The sequence below is a fragment of the Xyrauchen texanus genome, chromosome 1 (genome assembly GCF_025860055.1).
Source record: "Xyrauchen texanus isolate HMW12.3.18 chromosome 1, RBS_HiC_50CHRs, whole genome shotgun sequence".
In the NCBI taxonomy this organism is placed as follows: domain Eukaryota; kingdom Metazoa; phylum Chordata; class Actinopteri; order Cypriniformes; family Catostomidae; genus Xyrauchen; species Xyrauchen texanus.
In genome coordinates, this window is record NC_068276.1 from 52,581,259 (window position 1) to 52,600,969 (window position 19,711).

Sequence of the window (19,711 nt, forward strand, 5' to 3'; positions counted from 1 at the left end):
TGATCAACGACTACCCGTCGCTCTGCCAGAAGGGGTAATAAACACCATCATACACGCTAGAGCCCCTTCCACGAGAAGACTATGCGTCAAAATGGTCTGTGTTTTCAAAATGGTGCACCGACAGAGACCTGGACCCACGGACATATGGGGTGTCATCGCTGCTCGTGTTTTTACAAGAGCTGCTGGATAAGGGCAGATCCCCATCCACGCTCGAAGTGTATGTGGCGGCCGTCGCCGAACCCCTGCACGGCCAGTCACTGGGAAAAAATTAGCTGGTCATCCGCTTCCTCAAGGGAGCTAGAAGGATGAACCCCCCCGCGCCCCCCATCGGTTCCTATCTGGGATCTTTCTATAGTACTCGAAACTATGAAAGCCCCCCCTTTCGAACCGCTTCAATCCGTGGATTTGAAATACCTTTCACTCAAAACCGTTTTTCTGACTGCCCTGTCATCAGTCAAATGTGTGGGAGACCTTCACACGCTGCCTGTCAGCGCTGCGTGTCTTGAGTTCGGACCAAGTGTCTCCAAGGTCATTTTAAAGCCTAGACACGGCTATGTTCCCAAGGTGATCGGTACTCCTTTCAGAGCACAGGTCATTTCCCTATCGGCGCTGCCAGCATCCGATAGCGAACGCGACGCCAATCTCCTTTGCCCAGTCAGAGCACTGAGATGTATACTGCGCGCTCCGCCTCTTTCAGACGCTCTGAGCAGCTTTTCGTTTCGTTCGGAGGGCGCACCAAAGGTCTCGCCGCCTTGAAACACACACTATCTAGATGGATAGTGGACGCTATTGCTGCCGCATACGCGTCAAAAGACCTGCCATGCCCGTTGGGCATTAGGGCTCACTCCACTAGAAGCATGGCCTCATCGTGTGCATGGTCCAGCGGGATTTCCATTCACTTCATTCAGCGGGATTTCCAAATATTATTTCCCCACTCACAAGGGGTCCCCCCACCCCCGGGGCTCATGCAGTGGATGCTTGGCGCGCACGGCGTTGACAATGGGTTCCCGTAGCGTAAGCTAGCTTACGCAATACGAGAGAACCTCTCGTAAGAGAACGAATCGGTTACCTAACGTAACCTCGGTTCTCTCTAGATGAGGGAACGAGTATTGCGTAGCCGGCCGTGCTCGAGCCACGAGCGACTTTCGCTTCATTCAATGAAAACCAGGGTTCCAGCCTACGAACTACGCTTATATGCACTCTAGCCATGCCCATTTTGGCGGGCTTTGATGCAGTAAGCGCGGACGCCTCTCATTGGACGTGAGTTCGCCCAAGTTCGTCTATAGGCTGCAGCAGTTGCCGCAGAGCAACCAATGAGCTCGCTAGCTAGCCCGCTCAAGGTCTGCAGTTGCTGCACTGCGTTGACAAATGATACAAAATTAAGGATAATTTTTTGGCTTCAATATCTCAGAAAAGATGAATCTTTCCCGTAGCTTAAGCTAGCTTACGCAATATTCATTCCCTCATCTAGAGAGAACCGAGGTTACGTTAGGTAACCGATTCGTTTCCAATCTCAAAACTACTTTAAGCTTTATGGGCGGTACAATTCGTGGCCATGACATCTAAAAGTTGGACAGCATTAACTACAGGGTCCTATATCACTATATTGTGTCATTTTTTTCGGTGATGAGAAGGTGAACTCTTTGAAAGAGCTTCAACAAACTTGGTCGCTTAGCAAACCGTTATCTGTGTGTCCCTGCAACATCTGTGCTGGCAGAGCTTGTTTTCTCTTCATCCGGCCTTATTGTTAACAGTCACACTAAGGAGTTGACTTTCACCCGAGCATGTGGATATGCTTGTTTTTCTCAACAAGAATATGACATGTGAAACAATATAAACCTGATAACCATTATATGCTAAGTGTTTATGTATGTTCTGTACATTATTTTGGCAGTCTACTTTATTAGCGGTTTCTTTTTCTCTGCTTTGGGCGAACTTAAATGTTTTGGTCTATACATTTGTTTACACAAATTGCTTATTTAAAAGTTTTCAACAGAAGAAAAACACAGGATATAATAAGCTTGTTTTGAGTATAAATATAAGCTTGTTTTGAAATGAAGCAACCATAATGATAAAAATATTAATTTCACAACGTCTCTCTCATTCATTTACTTTATTTAAATCAACAAATACTTGTGTACTATTTTCTTATGAGCTCAAAAAATCGAATACAAAATTATTGAAAATTGCCCATCCCCACATATCACAAGACATTATTTGATGGTCATTTCAATTTGTGGGTAACCACTTATCTTATTATTCAATTTTAACATGTATTTTAAGGAGTTGCATAATTTGCTTTATTTGATGTAACACTGTGATGTCATATTGTCATAATTTGTATGGTTAAAAAAAAATGTCCTAACAATTCCCTCAATGTTAAAAAATGCCCCTAAAAACAAGCAAATGTTATAATGGAAAAGTTCATTTCCGACACTAGTCTAAATAGCTTCTTTTAGAAATGCTTTAGCCAATTGATACATAAATGCTTGCTATACATTCTCAAGAAAATAATTTAAAAAATGCATTTCCCAAAGTCACCAGTATTTAATGCTTTGGTGCTACTTAAAATATGTTTTTAAATATATAACAACAAAGAATAATATATGTTGATAGATGCATGTCACAAAAATGACATTTGCATGATTTTACTTGTTACTTTTCACACTTTAACAAGCCATACATTCTTCATCTGACTATTTCTGATAGACTACCAGCACCTCTGCCTGACTGGTGTGTAGCCATTCGTTTTAAGGCAAACTTGGCCTTTCTACTCGGAAACGCACATCCAGTCACTTTAGTTGTGGCAATGTGACTGCTGCTGGGTCAGCCCATTCGAAAGCCATCAGCCCAAGGAGAGCTGAAGCGCAGCAAGTTTTAATGGCTGGAATGTGCTGAACCCAATTCTCATAAAGCAGATGGGTAAATGACTACTTGTTGTCAGGAACAAATGTGGTCCGAGACTGTTAAATAAGATCTAGTTCACTCAAAGTGTTCCCTATGCTCTGTGTCCTTATCCAGCTTTAAAGTTTAATTTGCTTCAAGAGCAATTATAACATCTCATGGTGTGGAAAGGTGCAGGGTGGACCTCAGAATGGCTCAATGGTTTATTCCCTCCATTAGAATCATAATGTCTCCAGAAAGAACAAGATGTGCTCACTCTCTCTGTAGCTGTGACCTGGGCAAAACACAGCAACTCTTACTAAGGGCTATGTGGAATGATGTCCCATTAAAAGTCAATTCATAGTCAGTACCCTCCAATCTATTCTATCTTCCCCAGGTCATTGTAATGAGCGCCACCCTGGATGCTGGGAAGTTTCAGGTTTATTTCGACAGCTGCCCCTTGCTCACCATTCCTGGCAGGACGCATCCCGTGGAGATCTTCTACACGCCCGAGCCAGAGAGGGACTACCTGGAGGCGGCAATCCGCACAGTCATCCAGATCCATATGTGTGAGGAAGATGAGGGAGATGTACTGCTCTTCCTCACCGGACAGGAGGTAAGGCAGTGTCGCTCAGAGCCTTGTGGATTTGTGTACGATGTCCAGACAGCATTTTTTCGTAGTGGTGATGTGTGTAGTTAAAATGCTTGTTTCATCTTAATATGTAGTGACCTCTGTATGTAAGCCATATGTAGGTTGATTGTAAATACTGTTGCGCTATTAAAATATTGCTCCATTTGTTTAAAGGGCTTGAAACAGCGACTTTGGCCCAACAAATAAGGTGAATTTAGGTTATGACTAATTGTTTTGCCAACCTGTGGTAGATGGGAGGTTCATGAAACTTGCTTGAAAATGTAGCTATTTTGTTCCCACAATGTTGCAGAAATTAGACAACTCAACTTAAGGCCAGGCCAACACTTAATACATTTTTGTTTGAAAATGCATTAATTTCACTGCGTTTTGGCCCTCTATCCAAAATGAGACAGTGTTATTGTCCATCGAAAATTTTGCTTTTTGAAAACACTCCAAAGTAGATAAATTTGAATATGCAGTAGTTATCACTATACCATAATTTCAGTAGTCTGTACTAATACCAGTGGAAGTTCACGGTTCTCAATATCAATTTCTATACCACAGCGACAATATAATATGCTATTGAACACACTAGTTTAGTTCTCTTTAATATTTATTATTATTTTCCAGAAATTTTATTTCATTATCAAGAGTGTCTACCGTAATTTCCGGACTATAAGCCGCAACTTTTTTCCCACGCTTTGAACCTCGCGGCTTAAACAACGACGCAGCTAATATATGGATTTTTCCCGCTTTCAAATTGTATAAAAAAATAAAATAAAAAAAACACATTCTGTGACATGCTCAGTTTTTTGGCGCCATGAAGCTTTCATTAGACCAATGAAATTGCCGAACGGGTTAAGGTCAAACAACTTTTCTGTTTACTGTTTAGATTAAATCGAGCGTGCTCAAACTTCCCATCATTCTGATTACGGTAGTCATTTTGTCACCCTCAAGACACGGAGAAATGCATATGATGCAGCTTTCAAGTTGAAGGCGATTGATCTGGCTGTTGGAAAAAGAAATAGAGCTGCTGCACGGGAGACGTTGGAAACAGCAGCGTGATGAATTGACTCAGTGCAAAAATACAACTAAAGCTGAGGCTATTCATCTCCGACACCGAAGGAGATGACTTCAGTGGTTTCATGTGCACAAGAGGAGGAAGATAGTGACCAATGACTTTCTTGCTAGGCTAATGTTTACTGCTAATTTTTAATTTTTTGTTACAAGCCGTGTGTGGCAGCGGATGCGTGGTCAAGCGCCCGTCCGGGAGAGAAAAGCGGTAAGGGCGCTTACACCTAAGCTAATGTCTAACACCTGTGTCTAATTTCAGTAAGCGTGGGGAGAGCGGCATAAAAAGGCAGCAGAGAGAGTGTGAGTGAGTGAGTGACAGACAGACAGACACACGTCAGTCTAGTGTTGGCGCATAGAAGACCAAGAATTGAGAAACTTTATAAAATTGATTGTAAACATTGCTGTGGCCATTAAAAGCCTTACCTGGAATGTCAAGTGCCCTGCTTCACGTGTCCTCCTTGGGTAAACTGTCACACTGTTTACATCAAGTGCTGTTTTCAGCACTTGATGTAAGCACCCTTACCGCTTTTCTCTCCCGGACGGGCGCTTGACCACGCCCCCGCTGCCACACCGTGTTTCGTTAAAGCCTATTTATTTTTGTTACAAGCCGTGTTTCGTTAAAGCCTGTGTAAAGTTCATTTGTTTCAAAGTACCGGTAGGCACCTGCGGCTTATAGACAGGTGCGGCTTATTTATGTTCAAAATAATATATTTTTTTTAAATTCAGTGAGTGCGGCTTATATTCAGGTGCGCTCAATAGTCCGGAAATTATGGTAATCAGTTTATTCATAAATGTCTTTTTAACATATTGCATTTTTTGTTTTGCAAAACTGTTAATCGACAGCAGTCTTGTTTGTGAGATTTTGCTTTTATTATTACAGTGAGATATTACATTTTACTATACAGCTCTAATATATTTCTGTCACAATGTTTTTTTTTTACGTGTTTTTTGCCGGAAGCTTCACTTTTCCGGATAAACCACTGCTCAGTGTGATCATTGAAGACTTAAGTCATGTCTAAAAATCTAATTTCTTTACATTAACCTTTTAGTCTGACAAATGAAATATAGGACACAGTTTTGGAGTGTTTGTATTTTAGACAACTGGTATTTGTGTACTGTATGTGGTAATTTTGAAATGTTATGTTTTAAATTGTATTACTGTGAAGCACTTTGGTTAACTTCTATTTAAATAAAGTTGAGTTAAGATTAAAGCACAATTTACTTAAATATATAGTCTACATGTAATACGCACTTTACAGTAGATTTGTGCTCTGCTTTGCCATCTCATACAACGTGAATGACTGTCTGTTTCCAGTGGATAAGCGGTCGTATTTATCCATTCATTTAAAGTATACAGCTCATCCACACTAGGATTACAGCCTTTAGCGGTTTAATAAATCCCACTAGGCCATAATTTGATTAATTGCCCATTTTAGTGTAAAAGGAGTAACAAGAGCATACACTCAAAATAAGCCTGTGAGCATTTTACAGCTGTTGTGTGTCAGTCATACTGTGCACTGGTACCGAATAGAGTCGGTGCTTGGTACTGCAGAAACAGTGGTATCAGTAAATTTTATTATTTTAGTATTGACTAGGTACCAAAGTAAATGTACTTTTGACATAAATACTTGTAAGTTATTTTCCTGCCAAACAGGCTTTTTCAAGTGCAGGATAATCACCTCAGATGTGTCAAGATCCTGCCTTTCACAAGACCATATTGACATGTTAAATTTGCTCATCAAAAATATATGCTCTAAGTAGTCAAGAAAGGCTAAATATGACATTTATTATTATTTTTACTCTTTTGATCAACATTTCAACTATTTGCAACGATGTGCTTGTCTGCCTAACTGGTTAAACTCTTGTAAACGTCATGTTTAAGACAATGCATTAGGATTATTAGACATTTCGCACAGGCATGTTTTTTCCTATCTTTTCCTATTCAATTCTTTTTTTTTTTTTTTTTTTTTTTTTTAAACTATTCAGCTCCATAATTTATGTTTAACCCTCAGTGAAATAAGTCACTCCACTCATCCCTAGCCTTAGTCTTCATTTAAATTTTACTTTGAGGCAAAGTTGACTAGTTTTTATTATGTCATCATTAACGGAGATGAGATAAAGGCACATTATGATTAATATTAAATTATTTTAATAAAAACATACTGGTACAGTTTGATAGACATAGTTGTCAACAAGAAATGTCTGACAAAGGTTGCCGAAATGTTGGTAGTGTGGAGGATTTATCTTTCCTCTACATCAGCGGAGACACCTGAATTGGGTGTGTCAGAAAAAGGAGATATATAAAACGTACAGGGTTGGGAACCACTGCCCTACATTATTGTCAACAAATGTTTTTAATTTTTTTTTCATATATTTTATTTGCCATTTCAGTCAGAGTAAAACTGACTACAATAAATTCATATTTACAATGTAGTACATGAGTACAGTTAAAGGACATTTTTGTCAAGACTGGAGAACGTAAATGGTAATATTGTATCAGAAACAAATGGTCAGAGAAAAATTATGTATTTTGATTTGGCTATATGACTTTATATCCAAGATTCTCATTGAGCAACATTTGTCATTTGTGACATTTTCCAACCTGCCTCGCACACCTACGCACAGTTAAATAGTGCAGAAGAGATCAATGCTTAGATTGATAATGGCCTTGGACACAGCTGGCTGTGGCGTGAAGGCAAAAGCCTCTGAGAGATGGCAGAGTGTGACCCAGATTCAGCCCTGAAATTAAGCCATTTATTATCTTACGTCTCTTGCAACCAGTGCTCACCTGAGTGCAGCGGAGGGTTCAGGACCCACCAAAATGATAAATACGGTCACAGTTGGAGAATCACCAGCCTTCCATGCATGCTCGTGGCATCATTTTTGCAAAGATCAGAGACAAATTAACTTTTGAAAGCTTGCCTAAATATCTTTTGATGCTTTGTATAGTTATAGGCATTGTGGTAATATTTAGGGTCAATGTCGTGTTCCTTTATAAAACTGGGTAATCTCATAAACAACCAGTAATTCAATAATCATGAAAATAGCCATCAAAGCTGGCATGGTGTTAAGAAATAAACAAAATTCTAATCTGTGTAAATATTGTAAATGGTACAAATGATGCAGTTAAACCGTAAACATGTAACAAAAAATTATATTTGCAATATATTATCATATTTATTGATTGAAAACATTGATTTGTTCATTTTTAAAAAGCCAAAATAATAAACTAATAAAATATAATTAGTTAAATTAAAATTTGTATGTCTTAGGGGTTTGGAGTGCTGCACGATTAACTGAAATTAAATCGAAATGACGATATGACCTTGTGGGATTATTAAACTGCAAAGGGCTGCGATTTAAATAATTAAAAAGTCTGCTCACTTCATAGTTTATATGTGCTGATCTGTCCTCTCCGTGTTGTGTTTGAGCATTATTATAGTGTTTTCAGAGTGGTCCTGAGCTCCACAAGTTAAGAACAAATGTGCTCTGATTTTCGGTTTCATTTTCTTACGTGCTTTAGGCGTGTTATTTTTAGGCAAAACAGGAACCGGCGCATCCCGGGTGAAGCCATTTTCATTATCCTCTGCGGTAGAAGAATCTCAGTCTCCGCCGGGCACAGGTATCATAAAATGTATTCGGGATAAAAGATATGGTATAATTCTGACATCTTTATTAAATGACTTCTGAGCAAAATGTGTTAACAGTAGCACCTGTTGAGTTCAGAAACATGAGCTTTTCCTCTGTTATTTATAACTACTTTTCCTCAAAAAGAAATGTCTATCGAAGAACAGTTGTGCCTGAAATGACAATTTTCACTCTGTAATATAAAATTTGCAGGTTGCATGTGCAAAACTACCAATTTAAAACTATCAATTAACCAGTCTTGCTTTGTCTGAGCTAGGCGACAAGTTAGGGCAAAGGAACCCATGTATAAGGCTGCTTTGATTATTTTAGTGTATAACATATATAAAAATAGACTATTATCATACTGATAATTTTGCAACATAAATGGAGGCTAAAGTAAATTTGTTCAAGAAATGCTTCTGGGGCTGTACATGACACATGATAATTCACGAGTATTCCTAATGTCCCAATGTCATTGCATGTTATTTGCATATGCATCCTGAGATGGTCTGAGAGCATATGCAGCATTCTCATAGACAACTCTTCTTACAAACTGTTCCCAGATGAAAGACAGATAAAAAAAAGTGAAGAATTCTCCATTTGCGTGTTCCGCGAGACATGGTCACGCTGCGTGCTTGAGCACCAAAGTGCAGATGAACTTCTGAACAAAAAAGCAATCATGCAAGGCAACTGAGATACATCCTCCGCCACCTGGATTGAGGCGAGTCACTATGCCACCAGGAGGACTTGGAGCACATTGGGAATTGGACATGCCAAATTGGGGAGAAAAGGATGCGAAAAAAAATTGCTATTTGTAACTCTTTTATTCCCCGGCCCTACAATTGATGCTGTTTGTCCTCCTCCGTTTTAGAAGATTGAAGGTTCTTTTTCTTGCTACCTCTAATGCAGCATAGAAATGGAGGATTTAACTCTTATAGAAATGTCTTCACAAAGTTGCAAACAGTAATTAGTTTTAAACCACACAACCCTTCTCAGATATATTGCTGTTATTTGTTCAACTTGTTCAAATCGGTCGTAATTTAGCACTGATTGTGATTATCTTCCTCCTTTATATCCATGGCAACTAATTTGCATCTGCAGCATGTAGATTAAAGGGTCTACTTTATATATATTCATGCAGTATTCTATCATGCCCGTTGGGAGAAGCAAGGGGTCTGGAGTTGGTGTCCTACTCCAGGTGCAGGCTCTTCTGCTTTGGCACAGCCGTGTGTCCCTTGGCAGCTCGGATAGCAGTCATCCTGACAGCTGCTGCTTCCCAAGGGCTGATGGACTATTAATACTTGGGCTAATTTGATCAATCTATTCAGATTTGTCTTGTCCTGCATTGTTGTGGTAGAGCTTTGATTAAGATGCACATGCCCACTGGCGCCATTTTCTGTGCACATTGTTCCCCAGGGAGCAGTGCTGTGCATGCACGGACTAACGTGTGTCCACAACCCTGCACACTTATGTGCTTCAATGCATTTATGCATAAATGATCAGCTATGGGTGCTTAGATATGCAATGAAAGGGACTTGAGTAAAATGTTCATGAGATGTAACAGACTTTTAGGGCCTTTTGATGGCACAAAGTGCACGAGTGATACCGATTAATGGTTTATTATAAGCTTAGGTAGTATTAAATGGCCTGGCATTCTGTTCCACAAAAACTTGCTGTAGATCTGTCATTGACAGTTTGAGCCAAATGATTTCTCTTTTCTACAGAAGATGCAGTACTCACTTTGGCCTGAGGATGGTGGTACTACATAAGCAGTGACTTCTGAGTCGGGTGGACTGCATTGCTTTTAATGAATGAGTGTAACATGTTCATGCAGGAAGAAAAGACAAAGCTTTCTACTAGTAAACAATAAGCATTCTTCATTTGTGTCCAAGCTGTATTTTGTTGTAGCTATTAAAGGACTAATTTCTTAGGAATAGAATGACCACTTGTAAATGTGGTCTAGATTAATAACTTTTTTGACCAGTTGTATTTTGTTAGACATTTATTTGATAAATCTTTTTTTTATTTTAATTTGTTTTCACCATCCGAAATACATGTGCTGTTAGAGTGGCTTATTAAAGGGATGGTTCATCCAGAAATCAAGTCAAACAGGTTTGGAACAACATGAGCGCAAGTGGCATGAATGATAACAGAATTTTTTATTTTTAGGTGAACCATCCCTTTAACTTGGCAAAAACACATCCGAGCTGGTTTGAACAGTGGTATCTTTAATTTTCTGTGATGACTGTCATATATTTCATCATCTTGAACCACTGTGTTTGTAATGTTCAGCTTCACTTAACTGATCTGTTGAGATTTGCTCCTGGTTATGCATCATTGCAGCTCTCTCATTTCACATTAGCCCTACTACATTGCCATCTGGAATAATAAAGATTGTGTTGGAGTATACACGTGCCCTTGTGACTGCCACTGTTGAAAGCACAACCAAAGGGTTCTTACCCAAGCACTGTGCACTCCAGCTTATATTTTCTCACTTGGTTGACACAACTGGCACATCAAGTGTACCGCAACTAACCACCCAAGTCTCAGCGGTGCTGACGTTTCCAGCATCAGGGAATTGATCCAGTAGTTAATATTGGTAAAGGGTGGCTAAGCTGAATATCAATGGAAGCCTGATCCAAAATCTGCTGTTTATATGGACTGAAAGGAATGGTTCACCCAAAAATGAAATTTCTGTAATTTACTCACCCCCATGTCATTCCAAACCCATATGACTATCTACTTCGGAATAAGAAGACATTTTGAATAATTTAGACTGTGCTCTTGTTTCCGCACATGGATGTGAAAGGTTAAAGAGGCTATCAATCCTTAACATCATGCCTAACATTAAATTTTGATAGATTAAACGAGATGTTAGGGAGAATGTTAAGGACTGATAGCCTAAGTAAACAATAATACTTTATCACAAGTTTAATACTTGGGGTTAGGGGTTTGTTCAAAACACACCCAAAGTATGAGCAAAAATGACATGCATGTATTGTTTTGGGTTCTAACATTACTCTTCTTTCTAGGAAATTGATGAAGCCTGCAAGCGAATCAAACGTGAGATTGATGATTTGGGCCCTGAGGTTGGAGACATCAAAATCATCCCACTGTACTCCACCCTGCCGCCACAGCAACAGCAGAGGATCTTTGAGCCTCCTCCACCCCGCAAACCCAGTGGAGCCATAGGCAGAAAGGTAAACATCACACTGCACATCCCTATAGGGCTGGATATTGGCAACTACTTAAAAATGATACACATCATAATTTATTACTATATTATAATTGGATTGCAATTGAAACTGTACCAAAAGTCTAATAAAAAGAGAAAGATTGTGCAGTATCTAGTGTGGTTTGCTTCACTTTTGTTTACAGGAAATTAGATTAAAGAAGATTACAAAAAGTATTGATGCATGGGTAGGGCTGGGTATCATAAGGAATTTAACAGTTCCGATTCCTCCTAACGATTCTAGTTCTAGAACGATTCCAGTATCGATTCCAATAATTATTTTAGTACCTTTTTCTTTTTTAAGAATTATATGGAAATGAGAAATGCAATTCTTATTGTATTTACAACTCTCTGCTGTCTTTTATCAAATAATGAGATCATTTCAGATTTTTACAAAGCAGATCTAACAAATCAGAAATAAATTTAATACAATTCTTGTAAGCTGTGTTTGCAGACTTTTTAATGACATAATTACAATCCAATAATACTTTACTAACTATATTTAAAAAAAATCTAAACCTACTAAATTCTACTTATTGCAACAAAACCTCTGAATCTTTAACTATACATTGTCATATGAACAAGTCAGTAACTGCACGGTTTGATTTAACAGGTCATCATTAAACAGTAACAGATCCAGAGACAGTTTAAACTGTGTTATGTTGCCTAATGTTGCACTTCATGCTTGTGAGACTTGGACATTCATAACTTGCACATCAGTATAAGATTACTATTACTACTAGACTATAAAAGGAAGTGCATATGTTTTGTGCTGTAGATTCAAAAGAGCCAACTGAAGTGTTGTTCGATCTGTAATTAAATACACTGGTAGAGCTTTGTGTTTTACACTGTAGAGTCAGTAGAGGGCAACGCTGCTCCAGAAATGTGCTGCCTGAAACACTATCATAGTATTTCAGGAAAGTGTTCTAGCCACATCGATGAAAAAAGGGGGAATCGTTAACTGAACCGAAAGTCATGAAGATCATACGAGTCCAGTATATTTCAAAGAACGGAATCTGTTCTGAACAAGAACCGCTTCTCTAATCTGAAGTATTGATGCTGTATAACAAAATATGTATCACAGTTAATAAAAATTAGTTTATCAGCTCTAGAGTTGCACATGGATTGTTACCGGCAACAAACCATCCTTTTACTCACCGAATTGTGTATTGGTGAGATGTGACCGATATCCAAATTTGACATTGTGTGTTAGTAAATTGTCGTCACTGTCAAGTTCCTAAAGGCACTTTGAAAGTAGCCCATTTCAAGTTTTCTAGAACCATTCGAAAGGTTTGTTTAAAGAATAGATGGAATATTGGTAATTTTTTACTATAAATCTTCACCTAGAATTAGGCCCTCATGTCATTCTCTATTTGGCATACTCGAACTGGCTCATTTGATTTTAGGGTATGACTGGAACTGTACAACTAATCACATTAAAATAGGTGTGAGTTTAGAAATTGGAATAGTTTTGGGAAATCTAAAGTGTTGTCGGCACAGCTCTGCAACTGTGTTCAGTTATTCATTTAAAGAAGGGAAAAGGATGATGGAATGACTATCGGTTTTTGACAGATGGAAGGATGAGTAGTTAGGAATGGTAGAAATTAGTTTTCCTTTTTTGTCCCCTTCATCTTTAGCTTTGGTATAGAAATGACTCAACATATGCTGCTTTTGTCTGAATATACAAAATGCAGTGTCTTTTTTTTCTAATTTAGGAAAGGAAAATTACTCATCCTTTTATCATTTGGAAAAGTTGGAGCTGCATTCTTTTTTCTTAAATCTTTTTTGGACCATGACAGCTTGCTTTCACTCCCCCCTGTTTTGCTTTCCGTTTGTCTCTCAACATGAATATGGTCATTTGTCAATTTTGGCATGTTGGCTGTGAAAGAATGAAATGTACTCTAGATGCTCTATCAGAGCTCATTCACTGTAAAGTGTCTTTCATCCCTTACTCTTACCAGGGGGTTGTCTGAGTTATAGCAATTATGCAGACAGCACAAACTTTCTTCCTTTTGTTTTTGCGACTCCCATTTCATTGCTCTTTCTCTCAAATGAACCTGACGATTACAGTGTGGAAACCACCTGGATGCCTGCATGACTGGCCAGAGATGTGACAGAGTATCACATCTGATCATCGACTGAGTTTGCAAATATTTAGCTGAACATCTGATGAGTTGATTAATGAGTCATCGCCCCAGCCTCCCCTACAGAAAGTGCTCCGCATGTCGTTATCGCCTCCAAAGATTACTGACGTCCTAATGAACTAAATCAACTGTTCACTGATTTGAACATTTCTGCATTCTCGTTCCCCCAGTTTGATGGCTGTATATCTGTAGCAATAACCAAGTCTTTGCTGCATGCTTAGTTTGTGTTTTGATGAACTGAAGAGCATCTGTATCTGCCTGTTTCAAATATCAAGGATCTGCCTTGTCCTACCATTCCAGCCCTTCTTTACTGAGACATTGTGCCATTCCATCTCTCTCCTGAGCACTTCCATGTTCGTAGAGGTTGTGGATTTTTCAGCAGTTTGATTACTCGTCCATCAGCCACTGTTTGCTTCCAGCATTCAAAAGAAAATTAAAGTGGACATGGATTTACAGGGCCTGGTGTGAATATGCCGACACCCATGTGATGCGTCCGCACATTAACCAAACAAACGTGGGTGAGGTAAGAGGGGGAGGGGAGGGGGGTCAGTATTTGGAGATTTTTTTCCCTTTATATACGCCCCCTTTGGCAGACACATGGGGACAGGTGTGGATATTGTGTACACTGAGAGCCACACCTGTGCAATCACATCTTCCTTCAGGACAAATACAACAGATGCTTTTGCACTGCTGATGCATGGATTTATCAGACCGCATTAAACGTCAGCATATCACTCGTTCAGCAGTCATTACATGTAGGGAAATTGAGTACAGTCGCAAATTTCTGCAGTGGCATCCCTGTTGGTCCTGATTGTAGTGTTTGTTGGGTCGTGGCAAGATCTCCTTCATGCAGACTGCAAGTTTTTTTTTTTTTTTTGCTGTATTTGGACCTGGGCTGTTTAAGTCTGCTTCTGAAGGTTTACTCTTCTGCAAAATTTAGTTCCAACCCTTATTGTTTCCGAAGACCTTGATTAACTGGTTCAGATGTCTTTGATTAGGGTTGGAGCTAAACTCTGCTGGACGGTGGCCCTCCTAGAGCGGAGTTGAATAACCCTGATTAAGGACAATCTAACTTGAAGTAAATAAAGACGAGTGCTGAAACCGAATTAGCGTACTGTCAGAGTATGTACTGCATTTGATGATGAAGAACATACTTCTCATTTGTAAGAAAAAAAAAATACAAATTTCTTTGAAAGTGGTGGAAAAATCGATTCACAGATGCATCGCAATTCTTTATCCAATGATTCTAAAGCAATTCTTATAGTCATAATTCAATTCAATTTAAATCGTGGTAGCACAGTGCCGCTTATGTGTGCACCAGGGACAGCGTAAGATATGAGAAACACGTGCATATACTAAAGCCAAGCGCACACTACATGACTGATCACAGACTGGATGTTTCAACCACACATCGCTCTTCTCATTAAAACTGATCCTGAAATTCATTCTCTAGCTCACGCACAACAATGGGAGATTTTTATTTGTGATAACATATCAACAAACAACATGAAAGATGAGCTTGCACCCATTATTCCACTGATTTGCAAAGAACAGGAAAACTTGGAGACTGTGGTGGGGAGACGTGGGTAATGTTTTTATCTTCCAAAATCAATAATTTTTGCACTTCTAATTGCTGAGGAAACCGATGGAACAAAGCATTCCACATGCTTGATTTCTTAAATAATAATCCCACTATTTGTGTCGCTTTACAGACACCTGTGATGTGGAAAGAAGCTGACATCTGCACTCTCACAGATGCAGATACAATGATGTAGCCATCCTTGACCAGCAACCTCTATAGTTAAAATGAAAAGGCTTGGAATAGATTAATTCTAATTAATAATTTCATACTTTTAAATACAAAGATTAATGCATTTAAAACATCCAGTTTACAGTTTACAACTGTAAACATCCACAAATTATTTTAAACCTTTTGCACGAGTTTCGCACTGTACTGACTAATCCCCCTTTCATAATTGATCATGATAGATAAGATGCAATCATAAATTAAATTGCTGGCTATGTGTGCTGCCATGTTTTTTACATTGGAATGCAGCATTGGATTCGGAATTCAAGCAAAGATGGTTCTAAAAACGTAGTCTTCCACTTTGTTGCACAGGTAGTGGTGAGAATAAGTGACGGATGGAACGGTAGGTTAAAGTGGACAAACTAATTTATAATTTTTTTTGTTTGCCGTCAGAAATCATTGCTGCATTAAAACAGACAGTTGAAGTGTTTTGATAGAGAACCAGTATTTTCTGTTATATATTTTCATGTGATTTAAATAGATTTCTTTGATAAAAGGTTTTAAAAAAAGAAACTAGTGTAATAGAGTATCCCAGAGGACCGTTTATTTAATTTTATGGATATTAAAAGTTTCGCTCACAACTCATTCATACTAAATGTAAAGGGCCACTCTGTTAATAAATAAAAACAATGTTTATCTGTTTTTATGATGACAATATTGCCATCCAAAACTGTAACTACACAGTACACCAACAAAACAGTTATTTGATTTAAGTGTGGATTTTGTAGTTATTGCAATCTTCTCAAAACCTGGTTATTGTATTTTACCTACAGTCTAAGAAACCCAATTTTTGTTCTGACATGATACTTATTCTTTTTGGCATACTATATAGTAGGGTAATATGCATATTTGGTCACGAGGAACATCTTGTTTACTTTTAAATGTTTATAAAATGTTTTAATGAAATCTTTTGAAATTATATTCTTTACTCAAATTCAAGTTATAAAACATTTATCTTGAGTGTAAACCCAATACAACACTGTAATGATGCCAATGTAGGATGGCTGGAGTTCAGCAGTTTGGAGTTCTCTCCTTCTCATTGTTAATAACCCATAGGTACAATGGAAATTGTAGTATTGCTGATTACATTTTTGTTCAGTTCAATACAGAAATGGACCGCAGGAGCCGTCGCAGCTTGTTCGCAACTGTGTTGGGTCCATAGTCACTTGAGTCACATGCAGGGTCACACTTTATATTAGGTGTCCTTAACTACTATGTACTAACATTAAATACATACAAGTCTATGTATTTACTGTGTAACTACACGTTGTTCTGTTAAATTCCCACATTTACTGCTACTGAATTTGAGGTACGGGTAGGGTTGGGATTAGGGGTTAGAGGGGTTAGAGATTAACATAACAGAGATGTGGTCTGACCCCTAATTCCAGCATACAGACCGCTCGTCAGACGCACAAAACCGCTTCAGAAGCAGGTGAAAACCTGGCCAGCAGGAGCCATCTCTGCTCTTCAGGACTGTTTTGAGTGTACTGACTGGCACATGTTCAGGGAGGCTGCAACATATGGCGATTCTACCAACTTGGAGGAATACACAGCATCAGTGACCAGCTACATCAGCAAGTGCATTGATGATGTCACTTTCTCCAAGACCATCACCACACGCTCCAACCAGAAGCCGTGGATGACTGCGGAGGTGCGCACGCTGCTGAGGTCCCGAGACTCCGCCTTCAGAGCAGGCGATAAGGCAGCCCTAAGAACAGCTAGGGCCAAACTGTCACGGGCAATCAGAGAGGCAAAGTGCGCACACGCCCAGAGAATCCACAGTCACTTCCAGGACAGCAGTGACACGCGGCGCATGTGGCAGGGCATCCAGGCCATCACCAACTACAGGACAACATCAGTTGCCTGTGACAAAGATGCCTCCCTTCCAGATGCGCTGAACGAGTTCTACGCTCGGTTTGAAGTGCAGAACGACGTGATGGCGAGGAAGTCCACCCCTCCTCCCAACGACCAGGTGCTCTGTCTTACCACGGCAGATGTGAGGAAAACTCTACGTAGAGTCAACCCACGGAAGGCTGCTGGACCAGACAACATTCCTGGCAGAGTGCTCAGAGGATGTGCAGACCAGCTAGCAGATGTTCTTACCGACATCTTCAACATCTCTCTGAGCAGCGCCGTCGTTCCAACGTGCTTCAAGGCCACCACCATCATCCCCATGCCAAAGAAGTCTTCAGTGTCCTGCCTCAACGACTACCGTCCCGTCGCACTTACACCCATCATCATGAAGTGCTTTGAGAGGCTCGTCATGAGGCAGATTAAGACCCAGCTGCCCCCCTCACTAGACCCACTGCAGTTTGCGTATCGTTCAAACCGTTCAACGGGCGATGCCATCACCACAACCCTCCATCTGGCCCTCACCCACCTAGACAATAAGGACTCATACGTTCGAATGCTGTTCATAGATTTCAGCTCAGCATTCAACACAATCATTCCCCAGCACCTGATTGGAAAGCTGAACCTGCTGGGCCTGGACACCTCCCTCTGCAACTGGATCCTGGACTTCCTGACTGGGAGACCTCAGTCAGTCCGGATCGGGAACAGCATCTCCACCACCACCACACTGAGCACTGGGGCCCCCAAGGGCTGTGTGCTGAGTCCACTGCTGTTCACTCTGCTGACTCACGACTGTGCAGCAATGCACAGCTCGAATCACATCATCAAGTTCGCCGATGACACGACCGTGGTGGGTCTCATCAGCAAGAACGACGAGTCAACATACAGAGAGGAGGTGCAGCGGCTGACGAACTGGTGTAGAGCCAACAACCTGTCCCTGAATGTCGACAAAACAAAAGAGATGGTTGTTGACTTTAGGAGAGCACAAGGTGAACACACTCCGCTGAACATCGACGGCTCCTCTGTGGAGATCGTCAAAAGCACCAAATTCCTTGGTGTTCACTTGGCGGAGAGCCTCACCTGGTCCCTCAACACCAGCTCTATCACCAAGAAAGCCCAGCAGCGTCTCTACTTTCTTCGAAGGCTGAGGAAAGCACATCTCCCAACCCCCATCCTCACCACATTCTATAGAGGGACTATTGAGAGCATCCTGAGCAGCTGCATCACTGCCTGGTTTGGGACTTGCACCGTTTCGGACCACAAAGCCCTGCAGAGGATAGTGAGGACAGCTGAGAAGATCATTGGGGTCTCTCTTCCCTCCATCAAAGACATTTACAAAAAACACTGTATCCATAAAGCAACCAGCATTGTGGACGACCCCACACACCCCTCACACAAACTCTTTACCCTCCTCCCGTCTGGCAAGAGGTACCGAAGCATTCGGGCCCTCACGGCCAGACTGTGTAACAGCTTCTTCCCCAAGCCATCAGACTCCTCAATACTCAGAGACTGGTTTGACACACACGTGTCCTGAGTTGCACTTTAATTACTGTCACTTTATAACTGTCTGCTACCTCAATAACTGCTATGTGCATAGAACATTATCTCATAGTATGTTATGTTTACATTTTAGAAACTGTCATCTTTTTGCACTACTGAGTACTGGTCGGCGCTGCACTGTCTATTGTCCTGTTCATTGTCAGAAATTTGTTGTACTGTCCTGTACTTTTTGCACATGTTTGCACGTGCACTTTATATAGGTATATGTAGGGTTTTTTTTTATATAGGTATTTTATTTCGTTGTGTTGTCTCATGTGGTCCTGTGTTGGTCCTTTGTTGTTTTTATGTAGCACCATGGTCCTGGAGGAACGTTGTCTCGTTTTTGCTGTGTACTGTACTAACTGTATATGGTTGAAACGACAATAAAAACCACTTGACACTTGACTTGAGTTGGGTTAGGGGTAACGTTAACAGTGTAACTACAAATGCAATTAAATGCAAGTACTTTAAATGTAATTAAAATGCAACTACATGTATGTACATAATAAGCAGTCTTGGGGAGTAATGGAATACGTGTAACACGATTATGTATTTAAAATACAGTTTAAATAATTGATAGTTGGAATACAATCATGGATTAAACCATTTGATTACCGAAGATAATCAAATGGTTTTTATTTGATTAATTTAATATTTAGTCCTTTCAGATGGACATCATTTATACATATAAATGATGCGATCCAAAGTGCATTTGAACAGCAGTGAAGCACTTTCTTATGATGTGTTACATTCATACGAGCTGACAGGGCATTTGGAGCAGAAGATATGAAAACATACCTTGTGTAAATTTGTCAGTTTTACGCAAAGCTGAATCAAGAAAATTACCATCGGATCATAATTTCTCCTTTTCTAGTAAGATGTTTTATATTAGGGCATAAATCATATTCTTGATGATAATTTTT

At 39.9% G+C, this 19,711-nt stretch overlaps 1 protein-coding gene across 1 annotated transcript in view; it reads left to right on the forward strand.

The window, feature by feature from the left end:
- LOC127651536 (ATP-dependent RNA helicase DHX15) overlaps window positions 1-19,711 on the forward strand; it is a 53,191-nt gene that overhangs the window by 12,270 nt on the left and 21,210 nt on the right. The window contains exons 5-6 of the mRNA XM_052137806.1: window positions 3,281-3,499; window positions 11,248-11,415. Coding sequence (XP_051993766.1) covers window positions 3,281-3,499; window positions 11,248-11,415 — 387 coding nt within the window. The remainder of the gene's footprint in view (window positions 1-3,280; window positions 3,500-11,247; window positions 11,416-19,711) is intronic.